The following is a 19,242-nucleotide window of genomic DNA, read 5'->3' as shown; positions in this document are numbered from 1 at the left end:
GAGGTGTGGGATGCACAAGTCTGGGATTAGTGCGGGCAGTTTGGCACCATTTTTTTTGAAGTTTGCTATGCTGTCCCTCACTATCCTGCTGAAGGAAGATGTCTTACATCAGTTGCAGATTTTTCTGCATTCAATGATTGTGTTGCAAGTGAGGCCAAGTAGACTGACTCCCTAATGAACAGGGTAATGTGTAATTTGGGGGATTATCATAGAATAGTTTGGGTTGGAAGGGACCGTTAAAGGTCATCTAGGCCAACCCCACTGCAATGAGCAGGGACATCTTCAACTAGATAAGATTGCTCAGAGCCCCGTCCAACTTGACCTTGAATGTTTCCACCTCTCTGGGCAACCTGTTCCAGTGTTTCGCCACCCTCGTTGTAAAAAATTTCTTAGTTACATCTAGTCTGAAACTACCCTCTTTTAGTTTAAAACCATGACCCCTTGTCCTATCACAACAGGCCCTGCTAAAAAGTCTGTCCCCATCTTTCCTATCAAGTCCCCTTTAGGTACTGGAAGGCTGCAATAAGGTCTCCCCAGAGCCTTCTCTTCTCCAGGCTGAATCATTCTCATCCCTTATGCAAAATTTTGTATCTTTGGTACAAAAATTGATAATATGAACAGTTAGAAATCTGTTTAAAAGACATATGCAGAAAGGAATATGAAATTTTACTGGGGTTTGAAAGGTAAATTCTTTACACTGTAATGAAATGCAGGAACCTTCAACATAAATACCACTCATAGTTATGAGGATCAAGTATTTGTGGAAAAAGCTTATTGGAAAAAGCAAATTAATTTGGAAGACGTGATACAGAAAAAGCATTTGGAAGCTTTTGAATTAGTATTTCCAAAGCACAGTGTTTATCTGTACAGAAGGTAATCTGATACTACAGTGTCTGATAGTTTTGATGACTTTCTTACCCTTTCAAGTAGGTTTACTAAGAGGGAGGTGGAGTACCAAGATTGATTTAGCTGATTGAATTGCTAGATTTTATTGCTGCCTCACAGTTTTCTTATTAGCATGGGACTCACAGAGATTGTTACCTAGCGTATGGTGGACATGATACTTAGTAAATGCTACTTTTAAATATACCATATATAAAGTTGGTTGGAAAGCAGAATTGCATAGCCCCAGAGAAAAAGTAATGACATTGAAAGTTTCATACATAATTTGGATTTGGATTCTTTTCTTCTGTTCCATTTTTGCAAGAAGTATACATGTTACATTAGCATCACAAATGTGGATGTGATCATACATGCCAGTAACTACAAATCAAGTGTTTTTTACACATGTCATAGTGTGATTTAGTGACTTGGGGTAGTGTGGTATTTGTGGTTAACTTTCTTAGCCTCAGTGAGGGTGAAATACTTAGAAGGGAGGAAGGATGGATTTGTGGTTTAAGTATGAAATTGGGAAACAGGAGATCTGTTTCTGGTTTGATGACAGATTATTTGATTTGTGGGAAAATAATTTTCTGTTCTTTAATTTCTGCTTATGTAAATGGGAGAGTTACGAAAAGTATTGCCTGATTCTGCTGAATAGAGGACTTAATTCATTAATACTTGTAACACGTTTTAAGACAGCAAGGGGGAAGTTAATATGAAAAAAGTGGACTTGAAAGAAGTTACTCATTTCATGCCTCCCTCAAAGAAAAGTTACCTGACAGTAGATTGCCCTGAAAGCAGTATCTTTTACTGGTGTGATTATGTCCAATTCATAGCTACCTGTAACAATGAAGATAAATTTTTAAGTTGTTTCTGTGTGACTTCTGTCCTATCTGTCGTATTCTATCACCTACGATATCTAACAATATCTGTCAGCCTAACATATCTACCACTTGTATCTTCTCAGCTCTTTTTTCTTAATATTGCCTGTGAAGTCAATGCCAGCGAGTATTCCAGAAACTTTTGTTCTTTTTTTTTTTTTTTCCTCCCTCAGCAATGGTTATAGCCGCAAAGAGTGTATTAGAAACCTGACTTATCCCTGCAGCTGCAGTTTTAAGCACTGAGACCACTGGGCACAGTCTAGCCAAAGTGAAGTAGAGGTAAGCATTACTGTTCAAGAGGAGCAGGTCCCATGCATACAAGAAAGGTTAATTTCACTAGAGAAAACTATAAGTAATCTTAATTTCATTAGAACTGAAACTGAACAGGGAGATTTTGCTGGGACTCAGGGAAAAGAGGAGAGTTTATCACCTCTGGAAGAAGGGGAAGGCAACTCATGAAGAGTACAAGGATCTCGTTAGGTCAAGCAGGGACAAAATTAGAAAGGCAAAAGCCCAGCTAGAGCTCAGTCTGGCCACAGTCGTAAAGGATAATAAAAAATGCTTCTACAAATATATTAACAACAAAAAGAGAGGCAAGGAGAATCTCCATCCCTTACTGGATATGGCGGGGAACATTGTCTCCAAGGACGAGGACAAGGCTGAGGTACTTAATGCCTTCTTTGCCTCAGTCTTTAATAGCCACTCCAGGTATCCACAGGATATTCAGCCCCCTGAGCTGGAAGACGGGGATGGAAAGCACAATGTACTCCTCATAATCCAGGAGGAAGCAGTCAAGGACATGCTAAGCCACCTGGACACCCACAAGTCTATGGGGCCTGATGGGATCCACCCGAGAGTACTGAGAGAGCTGGCGGAGGAGCTTGCCAAGCCACTCTCCATCGTTTATCAGCAGTCCTGGTTAACAGGGGAGGTCCCAGAAGACTGGAGGCTTGCCAATGTGACGCCCGTCTACAAGAAAGGCCGGAAGGAGGATCCTGGGAACTACAGGCCTGTCAGCCTGACCTCTGTTCCAGGGAAGATTATGGAGCGGTTGGTTTTGAGAGTGCTCACAGGGCATCTGCAGAACAGCCAAAGGATCAGGCCCAGCCAGCATGGGTTCATGAAAGGCAGGTCCTGCTTGACCAACCTGATCTCCTTCTATGACCAGGTGACCCGCCTAGTGGATGAGGGAAAGGCAATGGATGTTGTCTACCTGGACTTTAGTAAAGCCTTTGACAGCGTCTCCCACAGCATTCTCCTGGAGAAACTGGCGGCTCGTGGCTTAGACGGGTTTACTCTTCGCTGGGTGAGGAACTGGCTGGATGGCCGAGCCCAGAGAGTTGTGGTGAATGGCGTTAAATCCGGCTGGCGGCCGGTCACGAGTGGTGTTCCCCAGGGCTCGGTTCTGGGACCAGTCTTGTTCAATATCTTTATAGATGATCTGGATGAGGGAATTGAGTGCTCCCTCAGTAAGTTTGCAGATGACACCAAGCTGAGTGGGAGTGTTGATCTGCTGGAGGGTAGGAGGGCTCTGCAGAGGGATCTGGACAGGCTGGATCGATGGGCAGAGGCCAGCTGTATGAGGTTTAATAAGGCCAAGTGCCGGGTCCTGCACTTTGGCCACAACAACCCCATGCAACGCTACAGGCTTGGGGAGGAGTGGCTGGAGAGCAGCCCGGCGGAAAGGGACCTGGGGGTGCTGGTTGACAGCCGGCTGAATATGAGCCGGCAGTGTGCCCAGGTGGCCAAGAAGGCCAACAGCGTCCTGGCCTGTATCAGGAATAGTGTGGCCAGCAGGAGTAGGGAAGTGATTGTGCCCCTGTACTCGGCACTGGTGAGGCCGCACCTTGAATACTGTGTTCAGTTTTGGGCCCCTCACTACAAGAAGGATGTTGAGGTGCTGGAGCGTGTCCGGAGAAGGGCAACGAAGCTGGTGAGGGGTCTGGAGCACATGTCTTATGAGGAGCGGCTGAGGGAACTGGGGTTGTTTAGTCTGGAGAAGAGGAGGCTGAGGGGAGACCTTATCGCTCTCTACAACTACCTGAAAGGGGGTTGTGGCGATGAGGGTGTTGGTCTCTTCTCCCAAGTAACTAGTGATAGGACAAGAGGAAATGGCCTCAAGTTGTGCCAGGGGCGGTTTAGATTGGATATTAGGAAAAATTTCTTCACTGAGAGGGTGGTCAGGCATTGGAACAGGCTGCCCAGGGAGGTGGTGGAGTCGCCATCTCTGGAAGTGTTCAAAAAACGTGTGGATGTGGCGCTTCAGGACATGGTTTAGGGGACATGGTGGTTCTGGATTAATGGTTGGACTTGATGATCTTAAAGGTCCTTTCCAACCTAGTGATTCTGTGATTCTGTGATTCTGTCAACCAGCACCCCCAGGTCCTTTTCTGCCAAGCAACTCTCCAGCCACTCCTCCCCAAGCCTGTAGCGTTGCATGGGGTTGTTGTGACCCAAGTGCAGGACCCGGCACTTGGACTTGTTAAACCTCGTGCAGTTGGCCTCAGCCCATCGATCCAGCCTGTCCAGATCCCTCTGCAGAGCCTTCCTGCCCTTGAGCAGATCAACACTCCCATCCAATTTGGTGTCATCTGCTTCTAGTAATACTTCCAACAACTTCTCCATTTCCATCTTCTATGTGTTACCTTGATGTACACCCACAGAGCAGTGGGGTATGGAAGACAGCTTTACACACCTTTAACTTATCAAGATTTTTTTTTTTTGCCAGCTCGCTCAGTAATCCTTCTGGTGTCCTGGATATGAGAAATGACCTCAGAAAACCACGCTGGCATTGATAAAGCATTGCCAAAATAAATTAATTCATAAATGACTGGATGTTCAGTCCCGTTGATGGGTATGGAAGTGCAATACACAATCTTTCAGTGGCTGGTTAACTGTTTTTTCAGGCTGATGTTCCAAAATGAAATTGTAAAGGCAGCAGAAGTTAACCAAGAGCAGACAATCTTAATTGGAGTAGGCACCATGTCTGACCAGCATACTAGTATTAACGTACAAAAGTGCCAAACAGGCTGCTGAGGAGGTCCGAAACACTGAGTGTGATTTGGGAGATTAAATGGTCTTACTATCATTTGTGAGCCTACATGCTTTAAAGGAGGAGTGTGCTCTTTTAAGTTGCTGTGTACGTAAGTACCAATATGCAACATTGCATGAAAGGAATTGATTTTATGACATGTTCCTTTGGACATCAGAGGGAAAGTGTCGGGTTGCCCTAGACCTTAATTCACAGTGAAGTTCAAATGTTGCTTTTGGTACGTGTCCTGAACTTGGCTGTGCTGTAATTTGTGGATGTTTTTTCCCTACAAGTTGGAGAGATGCAGGCAGATGCTGCTATCAGAAAGAAATCCCTGTGGTTATCACAAATAAGATTTCTTCCCTTTTGCCCATAAAATCTTGACAGTGAGCTCATTCTGCACAATCTGTTATCCCACCTCACACATGCAAGTGAAAAAAAAAGTGATCAATCAGTCAAGAGCTGGAAACCAGCTCTGTATTTCAGCAAAAATCTAACCTGAGCCAGATGCTCTCCTCTCCCAAATGCCACTATTGTCTCACTGTTTGACTGTCAGCTTTTCATGTGAATGAAGGGAACCAGGTTTGGTCCTCGGTGCCATTTTTGTATCTATCCACGTCCTCTCGGGGCCTGCTTGTTATCTAAGCATAGGTAACGAGCACCCTGCAGAATCATCACCTTGTAGGTTTTACAGTTGGTTTTCCTCTGTCTCTGAAAAGTGCTGGGTTGAGGCTGTGGACAGAAGGCTTAGCATGGGGAATGTATGGTCCTGAGAAGCTGACAAAAAGAGGGGAAGGAGCATTGGAGGGGGCTTTCTCCACTATCTGCTGCAAACTTGAGCAGATAGTGGTAAAACCACTTTGGAGAAGGGTGTAATTTTCAAAAGCTCACTGGCATAATTTGTATCTTGTGCAAAATGTAGTTACCTTTGTGTAGTATTGCTTGAATTATCTGTGAAGTGTTTTGAAGGTGGAAAATGCTCTGTACAAAGCTACCAGCTCACATCTAAAGCCTGAAATCATGTTTGGCACCCAAGTGCTCCCTAGAGTGTTTGGCTTTGTGTTACAGCATGACCCAGAAGATCTTTGTTTTCTGCTTCTAAGCTGCCGCTGGATCTTTGTAAGAAAAGCTGATGAGATTTAGCCTTGATTTAGGCACAAATCAAAACCAATGCTGCAACCTAGTCCAAGTTGTTGGCCCTGTCTGTCTGTAATCAGAGGGATCCTACCCTAAATGGGTGACAGGCTGTTATTAAGTGTCCCTCAGTAAGTCCCGAGAGCTGTATTTCCTAGAAACAAAAATAACTGCTGCATGTTAATGTAGAGTACTGGTGCAGGCATTGCGGGGGGTAGTGGCGTGAGAATGGCATTGCATGCTATGTGGGTATTGTTTAAACTTGTCACTTTTTTTTTCTTCTGGACAAGGGCTGGGACACCTTCTGTCACAGATGCCAACATCTGAGAGCTATTAACAGGAGTATTTAAGCCAGAAAAAAACCCACATGCACCTTGTAATTCTTTTGAAAAGCTTTATTCTGGGAGAAGTTCGGTTGGCAAAAGCAGCCCAACTCTTAACGTTCTTGGCTTTGGATGCGGGCTTTGCTTGCGGAGAGGAGTGGGTGGCCATCCTACTTCATGAAGTCGAAGCTAGAAGCGCATAAAAGCAAAGCCCACCCTTCTTCGTGGCTGCAGCCTGCGGTTGTTCCCTCACTCGCTCCCGCACCGGGGCTACCGGTACGCCTGGCGCACGCCGAGGGGCAGGGCCTTGCCGCAGGGGGCCGCGCCGCGGGCCGCCAGGTGCCCCTCGGCGGGCGGGCGTGCGGCCCGACCGCGGGCGCCTCTGCCGGGGACGGGCGGCTCTGCCGCTCCCCGTGCAGCGCCTCCTCCGCCCGGCAGCGAGGCGGGCGGGCGGGCACAGCGGGGTTTGCCGCCGCTCCGGGGCTGTGGCAGCGCAGCCGGCGTCGGCGGCAGCCGGACGCTTTCCCGGCCTGTGGTTCGCCTTGCAGCGCGGAGGTGGGGAGAGCCTCGGCCACCGCTGCCCGCCCCGGGCCGCCTCCCCGGCCAAGCCCGCGCGGCGGGAGTGCCCCGCCGGCCATGGAGCTCTCCCTGCGGCTGTTCCTGGCGTCCTGCCTCTCCCTGGGGGCGGCCGGGGAGTTTGACAGAAGGTAGGCGCCGGCTCCCGCGGGGTGAGCGGGGGGCGGTGGTCGGGGGCCGGTCGGGCAGGGAAGATGGTGTTTCGTCGGGCAGGTCGGAGCCGCCGCGGGGAGAGCGGAGGGAGCGTGGGCTCTCCCCTGGCCGCGGAGGGGGGCTTCGGGGCCCTCAGGTGTAGCGGGCCCGGGGGCTCCGAACTGCCCCCAGACCGCCGGGGCGCGAAATGGCGGCGGGGGGCTCGTTACGGGCCCTCGGCGCTGCCTCTCGGCAAGGCGGGGGCGGCCGGAGCCCGCGGCGGGGCTTGTCTCGGAGCTCCCGGACCCCCCGGCCGAGTAGAGGTGCCGAGGGGCCGGGCGGGCCGAGCGCCCCGTCCCCGCGGGCGGCGGAGGGGGCGGCGGGAGCCGGGGCCGCTCCCCGGGTTCCCCGGGCCGGAGTCGCTCGGCCCTGTACCCTCGCCCGCGCCTTGATCGACAGCCAAAATAGGGGCTAAGGTATAAAAAGTTTATTGCTCTGCCAAGGTTGCGTCCCGCGAGAATAAAAAACAAAGCACTTTGCGTGCTGCAAAAATAAGATTAGTGTATTGACGCCGCGAGGCACGTGAAACAACACGGCGAAGATTGCAACTCAAGTTTTAACATGAAGCAAGGTGAAAATGAACGCTTGGAAAGTGTGTGCCCCGTGGGCCGCGCTGAGCCGTGTCAGGTGTAGCGAGCGCAACTTGGCGAACGCTTCACGGATGCTGCGAGGAGCGTACTGCCCAACGCAACAGTTCTGTGCGCGTGTAAATCAGCCAGGGCGATCCCCTCTGCAAGGATTTCTTTTTAGGATTTGGTGAAACGCAGTGTTCACGTTATTTCAGCTTGTCGTTAAAAAACTAACAATTTCTGTCAATACTTTGCAATTGCTTGAGACTGTGATGTCTTTTCCTTGGAACAAGGGAAGACTACAGCTCTCCTTCTGTATTTCGTTTCTGTTTAACAGTTCAGGAAGCTTTTGTTTTGATTTTTTTTTCCCTTTTATGTTTCACTGAGACAATTTGGCCATACGTTGTGAAATAAACCAATGCTGAGGCTTTATGATGGTGGTTTATTTCGCGTTATAAATTAATTCCGTGTTTCAGACTTCTGAAATTATTCAGTGCCAGCCTGGGAGTGGCAGCAGTGAGCACATTGCAAAGCATGTCTGTTTTTTAAGGCTTTACAAAGTTATCCTAATTATCTCTTCCCCTCTTTGCCTATAGTCATTTACATTTTTCTGAACTGACCACAGTATGAATTATAGAAATATCATAGACTCAGCTTAGAGCAGTTACCATTTTCAAAAAAAAGGATATATATCTCCATGCAGGAAAAGTTTGTGCTGGTCTTTTTTTTTTTTTTTTTTTTTAAATCTGGAATAATTTTATCTACTTTCAAAATGTTTCACCAGACTTTTTTGAACTGTCTTGTTCAGGTGGCCCAGACAAATAGTCTCCTCCACAGGACTGTGTCGGTTTGGAAGTAGAATTGACTGCTGCTGGGGCTGGGCCCGATTGTCCTGGGGACAGTGCCAACGTGAGTATCATTGCTGCTGGGGCTTCTAGTCACTTTTAGAAGAGGCTTGTACACACCTAGTTGTGTCTTTCACGTGTTCACACACATTCTTACAATACAGAGCTTAGGCTTTTGCACGTGTGAGTCTGACTTACTTAGAAGGATGTTGTCAGGTTAAAATTCTGTCTGTAATTAACAGTACTAAAAATGATTGCAATCAAGTAAGGTAAATCTTTAGTTAGGACTATGAGAATTTGGGAATTTCTGTTTGGTTTCCGCTTCATTTCATGTTCTGGTCTAACAGCCTGACGTAACGCTATACTGTGTTATGTTATAAGCACTGCAGGGCGAGAATATTTGCATCTAAGAAGGAAACCCAAATTATTGGCATTTCACTTAGACAGTCGATAGAAATGTTTCAATTAGTATTGAGTACAAACATTCTTTCAGTAACCTCAAACTAAGGTTATAAATCCACCTGACAGCATCCTTTTACTGGGTCACATGTGAAGAGAAAGATCTCTGAGATTCTTACATCTAGATAGAATGTTTGATGTAATTGCAGGATAACTAAGTAGATAAGCCTTCATCATTAACTACATCTTCAAAAAGTATTCTGTGGTGGCAGCTAGCACTGTGTAGAAGTTAAAATCGTTAGGAGTGACACAGAGACCTTGGCTTGTTAAAATTACAGCCTTTGATACTGGGAACACTCACTCACGTGTTTTAACTGCATACATGAGTGAGATCCCCTAAGTTTTTGCAGGAGTGAACCTATAAATACTGGTTCTCTCTCTCTTTTTTTTTTTTTTTAAATTTAGATGAAGATGTCTGTAAATCAGATCATTTTCTGCCAAGCCATTTTCAAAGTAAAACAGGTATTAAATACTGTTACTTAGTCTGCAGGGCAGTGACTATAGGTGACAAATGTTAGGCAAAAGATAGAAATAGCATTGGCAATGCAAGCGTAGACTCTTGGCAAAGGTTTTGTTCAAATCTGTAAACGGCAAGATTGCCTTCTTCCTTCCCAAGGGTGTTAAAAGCCCACAATGTTTAATGGGTATATAAGATGACTGGTAAAATAACTATGTAAAATACTTCTGGAAGATAACATCCCTGATATTTTTTTTGATTCAAAGTTGTCAGGTTGATATCTCTCAGGCCATACCATGAATCATTTTGATTTTTAGGGCTGTAGTTGGTAACAAGTAGCTCTTTCCTGTGGATGAATGTTTATACAGAAGGAAGGAAAATGTGAAGTAAGTTGTTGAGGCTACTCCAGAGATGATAGAATCTCTGTCCATCTTTCATAAAACAGTATTATTTGAAAATAGTTGAGATTTAAATGTTGGAGGCTACAAAGGTTTAACTGGCAAGATCAATAATTCGCATTGTTTAAAAAAAAAAAAAAAAAAAAAGCAACAACAAAACCCAAAATGCTAAAGGGGTCTCACTGTGGCCCTTTTCTTAGACAAGTTGTCTCTGGTGTTGTGACTGTAAATTGCAGCTCACGTTTAGGTGGAAGCCAATTTCTGTTATATTTGGCTTTTAATTTCTCCCTATTACCAAGTCTGATTTGGGGTTGCATTTTTACGATCTTGGGAAACGGGAATAGCATAAAGTGATGCTTTGAAAACAAGACGGAAGTAGTAATACACAAAGTTTTTTTTTATTTTTCACTCTTTGAATTTTGTCAGTAAGGTCATTTGTAGTGCCAACTTTTTCAGATACCATAAATGCTCTTTTTTTAAGGCTAAAGCTAGGTGAATTCTCACCGCCTTCCACTGCATTCTAGTCCATTATTCACAGATTTGTTCTCCATGCACGTTTCTAGGAAGTACGGAGATGGATTTTTATGTGGTCATCTCCAGTAGCTGGGACCAGACTTTCAAAAGAATACAATTTTCACTTAGGTGTGTAAATGCGTTTTTTCCCCTTTTTTTCACAGAATGGGTGCTGATAATTTTTTAATTGCTGGTTCAGAAGAGTCTCAGACATTTGGGTGAAGAAGTTACTAAAAACTTAGCAGCTCCTTCTAGTTTTTAAATGGGAGACAAACTCTTAGCAAAATAAAGGCAAGAAAATCTGCCCCAGTTGTGGGTGGTGAAAATTCCAGTCATATCACAGAGTGGGAGATTACACTAAATGAAAGTGAATCTTTCGAGTGCTCGCAGCCAAATAGAGTATCTGTAGTCAACTCTCCACCTTGGGAATGTGGCATTTGGTATGAAGGCTTAACCTGGCACAGAAGGCAGCATTCCTGGCCTCAGAGGAAAACTTGAGTGTTTTACTGTGCAAAGGGATATCACTGAAAGATTTCCAAAAAGCCAAGTACACAATTATTTCTCCTGCTTTTTCTATGGAGAAAGGCAGACCTCTTAGTTGTGTCCCTGAAATGAGCGGCATAAATACATCAGACTTCCTCTACTAGATGTAAATTTTCTTTTCTGTTTCTAGAATAAATTGTATTTGCACAATGAAAACAAGTATAGAGTCAGGCTTAAAAATTAGTAGTGAGACCTAATTTACAAATAAGTCCAGAAAAGAAGCTGTAAATACTCAGGCAGTAATGCTGAACTCTTTATCAGTGAGCTTGAACTGCTTTTCTCAAACTAGTTTGAGCCATCCTCGGTATGCCTGGAAGTGCTGGAGTCGGAGTGTAGCAAGAATATAGGCTCCAATACATGACAGGGTTGTCCCAGTTTATGGAGGCATCTGAGCCGTGATGAGCCATGGGCAAGCGATCGCTGACATACCTGGATACGTTTTCTGCTATCCAGCTGACCTGCTCCACCAAATGCACGTGGGCATACCTTCTGCCCTATGGCTATTGAGAAAAAATTGTGTTAGTTTAAACCAGCTGTCTGATGTAAGGTACTGGTTTGATTGTGACAGAGGTTTAAGCCTGTGTATATCAGCTCTAACAGGGTAGGATTGTGGCACAGCTGACAAGCAGTAACTTACTAAGCCTTGGTAACTCGGTGCTCATGATCTTCCATCCATTATCCATCCGTACAGTTGCAAATAGAAACTGCACTGTGTTAGATAAACTTGCTTTTGTGAAGTATGGAGTAAATTCCTTTTACGTCCCTTTGACTGACAAAAGAGTGCACATAGAGCATAATCATGCTTACTGCTGCTTAGTAATGCCATTCAGCATAACTCAGCTGTCTTTTCCACTCTTATAAACATGGAGGAAGAAGTTGACACCAGGCCCCTCCTTTAATTTACACTCTTCCTTTAAAACATCCTCTGTCTCCTGTTAAATTACACCAGTCAAGACTTGTACGTGTAAGGAAGTGCATGTAGGTCTGATCTGTCAGTAAATGCGCTTCCAAAGCCTGTCAGTGTCAGCTGTAACATCTCAGCTGGTAGAAATATTCTTTCTTCAGTGATGTGAAATTGCCTTCCCAAATGCACTTAGAAGGTGTCCCTCCAGCTGAAAAAAACCCAAGAACTTTGAAACAGGTTAGATTTTTTTCTTTTTTTTCTTCCTTGCTGGTTGTGAACATCAAAGTGAGATCCATGTTTAGGCAACAAGATCCATTTTGAGATTGATACAAATATAGCCATATTTTCAAAGGGGCTGAACAAATGTAACTCAAATAAATTGATTGGCATTTCTAAGTCCTTGTAAATAGAAAATCCATCCACACTTATTTAGTGGCCTAATCTAGATTTAGAATGGTGGATATATTCCATCACTAACGTAACTGAGTAGCCTTCCTGAGGTTTTGATCTGGTGTGTAAACCCGGTTTGTTGGTTAAACCTGGTGTGTAGAAAGGCTAATTTGGAAGCAGCAGAAGTGTTTTTTAAGCAACAACTCTTGGTTCATGTGAAGTAACCTCATCACTAGTAGAGCTGATCCTTTACACTCATGGACTCACAGCATCAGTGCTTTAAAGATGTTAAATATCCCAGTTGAAAGTAGTCCAAAAATCCCATGTTTTTGCCCAGCCTGTGGGATTTACTTGCACCTTAATAAGTAGTAGGGGGAGTAATAGCTGTAAGTGGGAATAATCACACAAAAGCCTACTTTTGTGAAAAATGGTGTGTTGATAAAGTACCTGATGAGATGTGTGTAAAAATAGGGGTGTTGTCTTGCATTTTTATGTGTTATTGTTGTGCACACAGCAAAACTATAACCCAGAGCAAAAGTGAGGCTACAAAGAGTTTCTTGTGGATTTCTTCTCTCAGAGTAGGGGGGTTTGACTTCCTGTGACAGAGCATTTTTGGTGAGAGCAGGTATCAACAGTACATTTTTAATTCATAACTCTTTTTGCATTGTAAGGCAACTGCATCTGTGGTACTGAGCATTTTGTCCTAATCCAGAACCCATTAAATTGGTTTTAAAGTATACAGGTAAAACCAAGTTGGGGCATGCACCACTGTACACATCTTGCACAAATGCACTTTTTTGTGTGCCAGCAGAAAAAAATTGCCTTAGGAAGTTATTCAGCTGGTTTTTTTTTTTTAATGTGTTATTCAACATTAATTTTCATGCTTTGAAATACTTGGGGGAAGAGAATTTTCAGCAGTGGTAGGGCTGGAGCTCAGTTCTTTAAGCTGGATGAGAAATGTCAACTGAAGAATAGAAAACAGTCGTGTCCATTCCTGTATTCTAGTCCTGTATTCTAGCTATGGTTGTCCAGGAGACCTGCTGAAGCCTGTCATCTCATCCCCCTAATAAGATGTCTGTGACAGTATTCTGCAGGGATGGCTGTCTTCCTGAGTGTTTCTCAAGGAAAGAATAATCTGGGCCTTGTAATCCAAGTGTCTCTGCTAGTTCAGAGGTAGGCCAGGCTGCAGGAAAGTCTTTGGAACCACTGATGACTGATCCTTGCTGATAATCTGGCGTACAGAATCAACTGTGAATATAAACTCACATACTGAGCTCTGGAACCTGTTTAGCCTATCAGAAAACTAAAATGTGGGATAAGAGATGTACTTGTTTCATGCAGGGGCTTATATGAGAAGTAGTGTGATGCTTTTTATTCCTCAGTATGAAAGTGGAAGTTCTTCCCTTCAGTTTCCAACAGGCCACGCTAGGGGTTATTTGAAAAATAGTAGTCCTTCGTGGACGTTTTTGCCACTAATCCATCTTGGTTCCCTGAAAGTTGTTCTTAGAACTAATGGTCTACTTGCCTTGCTTTTAGCTGACTTACAAATATCTCTGTAGTTCTTTCAAAAGCTATAAAATGGTTTCCACATGCGTGTGCCTTTCATGAACAACATACACCTGCTTTGTACTTGGCTGCATGTCTGTTTGTAATTGATTTGTATGCTAGTTGTATGTAGTCAAGGTACACTAAAGATGTAGGCTGCCTTTTGCTTCAAAATTTCAGCTGCAGTTTAACAGCCAAGAACTGTAGAAAGAGATACTACTTCAACATAGATTTAAAAGGTTAAGCAAGATTTTTTTTTTTAAGAAAAGCAATATAAGCCGGCTTGAATTCTCGTTCTGGATTACGGTTTGGACAACTCCTTTGCTAGAGGCGATGGCAAAATGTATTCCTTTTGCCATGTTCACATAAGTACAAAATAGAAGGTTGTATCTGCAGCTTCTAGAAATGGCTGCAGATTTACTGTCAGATCCTCTGTTGGCATGAGTCTGCATGACTTTTGGAGTCAGCAGAGGATACTCTGAGATTTTTTCTGGTGGAGAGAAAGTTTGACCAACAGAAGGTGCTTAACAGGAATAAAATCCCACTGAACATTGATTTTACAAGTAGTGACGTTATTTGATTACTTCACTCATTTCCATGTTGAATTCTCGTTAAACAATAACACAGTCTGTAAGGTCTGTCTTGAGAAGGGATTGTGAAGATGTGTGCTCTTTCAGAGCATCCATCTGTTGTAACTCCATCTGGTTATCTCCATGCGCTGAAGTTTGAGTGGTCTACATAGGGACCAAGACCAGAATAGGTCAGCAAAGTAGTTTCCCACCACCTTACACTAAAACCATGACAATGGGCTTAAAAGCCTAGGGGACAGATCAATCAAGAAGGAATACAATAAAATAGCCCATTAGTGAAAGTATAAGACAAGCCATCAGTTTACACCTCCCCTTAGCGTTGCATCATTACAAAATGTTAACTGAAGGATGTCAGGTTAGCATTTAGATTTAGTCACACCTAGTAGAAAGCATACTATTTCAGGAGTACCTGCAAGAGAGAGAGGGGAGCTTGTACAAGCTGATATAGCAGATGCAGGCATACCAAATGCTTTGCTGGGAACTATGCATGCTGCTGCCTTCTTAACAACAAGTTGTGAAGAAACTCATGCTGTCTGTGCTGCTGCTCCTGTCCTGATGAGCTTAAAGACTGTGTATCTGTTTAAGACTGTGCAATCTATTTGCGGAGATGCAAGGTGGTGGTGGCGGGGTGGGGGAAGAGGTGGCTGTGCTCTCATTGATGCCTAGAAGGAGATTTGTATAACCAACGGTCATGTTGATGGGAGTTTACCCATGTAAATATCTTATACATCAATGGGAGAAAAGGCCACAAGCTGCTTAGGACTTCTGTTTCTTGCACATAACAACGTGGAAACAGCAATTCTGTATAGTCCAAGATGCACAAAAATAAAACTGTGATTTTGTCAATAACAAGCCATGAAAATACTGGCTTCCAGGAGGCTGAAACCTCCTTAAAGTCAATAAGGGTTTTGTTACTGAATTTATGGTTGCAAGAATACAATCTACATTAATGCATTGTTTTGGCAATGTTTAGTTAATATTGATATGCAGCATGTCTGCTTCTTAAAAAATGACCAGTATTTTTGTGCATCCCTGGTTCTTTTCAAAGAAAAGACATTTTATACAGAATTGCAATACTGCTTTAATACTGCTATGCAAGAAAAAATGAGGTTTTGCTATTTTTATTCATTTTTTTCCAGCTTAAAAGCTTTATGCTTTTAAAGCAGTTATGACTTTACTACATTAAAGATACAGTATCCTTTTCCACTTCTCCACTGCATCCCTCCTGCACTTCATACATAGGATAATAGTTTTGCAGTACAGTTTTTCCCAAGGAAATCTCAACAGTAACATGATTTGTATATCCATACAACTGTAGTATATTCCTATTTGGAGCTTCTCTCAAAGCCCAGCAACAACTTGGGGAGCTTCCCTCCACTGTAGCAAATGCTAAGGGACTTTCTGGTTAAAACTAATTTAAATCAATGTAAGTTGCAATCATAGCAAACCCTTAAGTGTTGGTCACATGCTGCTTAAAACAGAAAGAGCTGCTGTTGCTTAAGGCCCAGTCTTTTCTAATAATCTGAAGCCTAACAAGCTGTGCTGCTAACATTAATTTTATTGGCAAATAAATTGATTTAAAATAAGGCCGAAACATAAATCTGTGTTTCCATCTTATTTAACTTTTGTAGCGTATCTAGTTTCATATGGTAGTAAGAGCTGAAAAGGTCTCTAAGCATTAGTTTTAATTTAGATGACATGCAAAATTTAAACATTATAAAAATGACTATTAAATTTATATGCCAGCATGTTTATTGGTTGCAGATGTTCAGATACTTATAAATGGGTGCAATTTTAATTACTCTCAAATAAGCATCCAGATGCTAACCCTTTATGTTTGCTCTGTGGAGATGTGGCATTAGAAATATATACCTATATTTTTATTTATAAACCTGTATTTAAATGAAAGGATACTGTCTCTTTAAGAAAAGCATTGTGTTCTGTTGCTGGAAACATTGGAGCTAAACCATGAAACATGAGAATTTTTACAACTATGTACCATATGAAACATGACAAAGTGTAGCTCCGTAGTTGATTGAATAAGAATAGCATCTCGTCATTATATTTAATTACTCTTATGTATCAGAATGTGTTTGTTAAATCTCATTATGAAAGTAAGGTATTTCCATTTTAAAATGTGTACCAGAATTTTTTTTATTTCAGAAAAGCTCTGAATGTTGAATGTGTGTAAGTCTCCAGGAATGTAACAAGTTGATAAAAACCCCAGCCAAGTCCATCCTCCTTACAGAAAAAAAAAAAGCTGGAATTTCTTTTTTTGGATATTTGTTTTGCAGCCTTCTACGTCTTAAGGCAGAGAATAGCCAGCCTAAGGTGCCAGCCCAAAGGTTAGCTGAACATATTTCTTGAAATAATTTTGGCAAGGTTATGACTGGAGTTAGGGCCTCCAAGTCATAAGTTTACATGAAAACTGTAACACGTGACAAGAAGATATAGATGTTCTTTTATTTTTTTTCCTGTTTTTAAACACTGTATTTGGGGAAGATGCACGGGGAGGAGGGGGTGGAAATTAACAGGGCTGTTTTATCCCAGTCATCTATCCGGTGAGATAATTCTGTTCTAAACTATTGCACTTTTCCCTTTTCACTCTTTTCCTTTTTATTTCACTCTCAAGCCCCAGGCAGTATTTTGTCCTTCCTACAAATTGTTTATACTCCCAGCATCATATTTACAAGTTGTCAGACTTAAGAGGCCTAACTTGCTTTTGCAGTATTGAATTGTGCGCCGTGGGAGGTTAGTTTGGGATGGCTGAAGCACTTATTGCCCCCCGTTGCCTGCTCTGCCTCCACTGCAAGTTGTCGTTCCCACAACGGGGAAGCTTTACAGCCCCTGCTCTACAGCAGTGTACAACCTGGCACCTTACAGCAAAATGAAGTCGACACCAGCTTACATTGGTACCCAGGGCTGCAGTCTGCTGCTGCTTAGGAATTGCTGTGTCGACTTTACTTTTCCCTGTGGTGGGAGTCAACTGTTCATCTGTCCCTGAAAGTCAGCTTTGTTACTGTCATAGGGAAGTTACTCTGCTGAAGCCAGTGGGTGTTACATCCTATTAAACAAAATAGCAATAGGGCCCAATTTGTTTTCTGCCACCACACGCAGAGACAGTCGCGCTAGCCTGCTTCTACCTGCTGGAGTTCAGTAGACACAGAAAGATTCAGGTAACAAACAGGCATTTGAGATGATAGAGCACCATTCTTGAGGCAGTTATCATGAGCCACTTCAAATGCAAACATGAAAAGATTGAAAAAGCATGAAGTATTTCTTGCTTTTCTAATTTTGCACTGTTAGATCAAATTTTCACTGATTTTTAAAAAGAGTACTTAAGTGCATTAGGTTAACTTTCACTGACTTCATTAAATCCTGTTGATTTCAATGTTACCATTGCTTAAGTTATGCATACTTTTAAGTGCTGTTTTGAATAGCAAGGCATTCATGAACCAGGATTTGTCTATGCAGTTTAGAAACACATTTGGCAGCAGTCATAGCCAAGCAAAGAATTCACTGCAGTGAATAGCCCACACTGGTTGCAGTTTGTCATGTCAATGCGCTGTTAACAGAATCATGTGTGCAAGCTGAGTGACTGATTTACCCAGGCAAATGTAGTAGTTGTGCATGAAAAATTAGGAGCCGCTTACTTAATGGAACTGTATGTTTTAGATGGAAGCTTAAGCATGCATTTTGACATTTGTTATCATGAATGTTACAAATAAGTACAATTTGTAAAAAACTATTCAGGCATTAGATACTACCATCTTATCTGATGATATTATCAGTCTCTCGTTACAGAAGTTGGTCAAGGACATTTATTATCTTTCAAAAAATAGAGTAAGGAATGTTTTGTATGTGAAATTACCTGAAAATTAATACCCAGTTGCCCTAATCAGGCTTACTAAGCTCTGCAGAGATATATGTTGTAACTGCTAGTACATTTATTTGGGAAGGAAAGTTTTTTCAGAAGTACTTCTGTGATGTGAGTTATGGGTATGACATGGTTTTACCACCTATTGGCAACTGTGTGGTAGGTTAAGCTTTATGCATTCTCCTGCATTTGTATATCTAACTCTGAAAGAGCTGCAGTGATTTGTCTTACAAATTAGCTCATACCTTTAGGATCCTAGATCCAAATTACTGTGAATAAGGCAGATTTGTTTTCCTGGGTGTGTGTTTATGCAATTGCATAATTTGCAAATAATTGCCAAAAGCAAATAGAAAGAGGTAATATGTGACCTGAAGGAGGCTCTGAGGAAGAGAAGTATAGAATTTGAGGCTGTGGTCTGTTAGCACCACAGGAAAAAAGGAGCCGGTTTCAGGAAGCATAGAGGAAGGCGTGTTTCACCAACATGCAAGTCTTGTTATAAAGTTGGCACTGGGGGAACATAAGTCGTGATCTTAAGATTGGAAGTCTGTTCTGCATTCAGCAGTGTAAGAAGATCCAGTAAAGGTTTGTGAAGCTGAATAATACGTAATCATCTCTGGACTGATGCACAAATTACTTTCTATGTTTGGGCAAGCTGAATTTTAAGGAGCTAGGATTTAGAGTCAGAGTAAATAAGGGGCTATATGTTACTTGGGAAGAGAGGGCAGAAGCAAAGCCGTTCAGGCAGGTGGTCAGCATAGTTTGTTTCAGATGCAGGTATTCTTATGCATATTTTTAGACTTCAGAAAGCTGAAAATAGAAGTTCAAGGACAGGTTGGACATCTGCAGTCTGGCGTTTTGAGGCAGATTTGAGTGGAGGGATGCAGAAAGAGCAATTAAAGACTTTGAGGGCAGCTTCTGTCAATGAAACCCTCTTGTGGGCATCACATAAGAAAGAAAATGCAAGGAATAAGAAATAACTATTAAGGAACAGAAAATAAGAGCCAAAGCAGAGAAAAAGAATGTAAGAATTATACACAGAATTATGCTCAAGGCTGTTTTGATGAAAGAAGTAGCTAGGAGCGTTGGAAAACCAAAGAGTTAAATTGGTAGAGAAACTCCACTAAGAAAGCTCA

General features: G+C 42.8%; 1 protein-coding gene across 1 annotated transcript in view; it reads left to right on the top strand.

The window, feature by feature from the left end:
• Positions 1 to 6,416: 6,416 nt before the first annotated feature.
• The window catches only part of NPNT (nephronectin), a 48,082-nt gene continuing 35,256 nt past the window's right edge, over positions 6,417 to 19,242 (top strand). Inside the window, exons 1-3 of the mRNA XM_081999316.1 lie at positions 6,417 to 6,958; positions 8,397 to 8,497; positions 16,527 to 16,577. Coding sequence (XP_081855442.1) covers positions 6,429 to 6,958; positions 8,397 to 8,497; positions 16,527 to 16,577 — 682 coding nt within the window. The 5' untranslated portion in view covers positions 6,417 to 6,428. The remainder of the gene's footprint in view (positions 6,959 to 8,396; positions 8,498 to 16,526; positions 16,578 to 19,242) is intronic.

This window comes from Phaethon aethereus (genome assembly GCF_964289735.1).
Source record: "Phaethon aethereus genome assembly, chromosome: 4".
NCBI lineage: Eukaryota > Metazoa > Chordata > Aves > Phaethontiformes > Phaethontidae > Phaethon > Phaethon aethereus.
The sequence above is the reverse complement of the archived record's forward strand: the minus strand, read 5'-3'. Positions and strand labels throughout refer to the sequence as shown.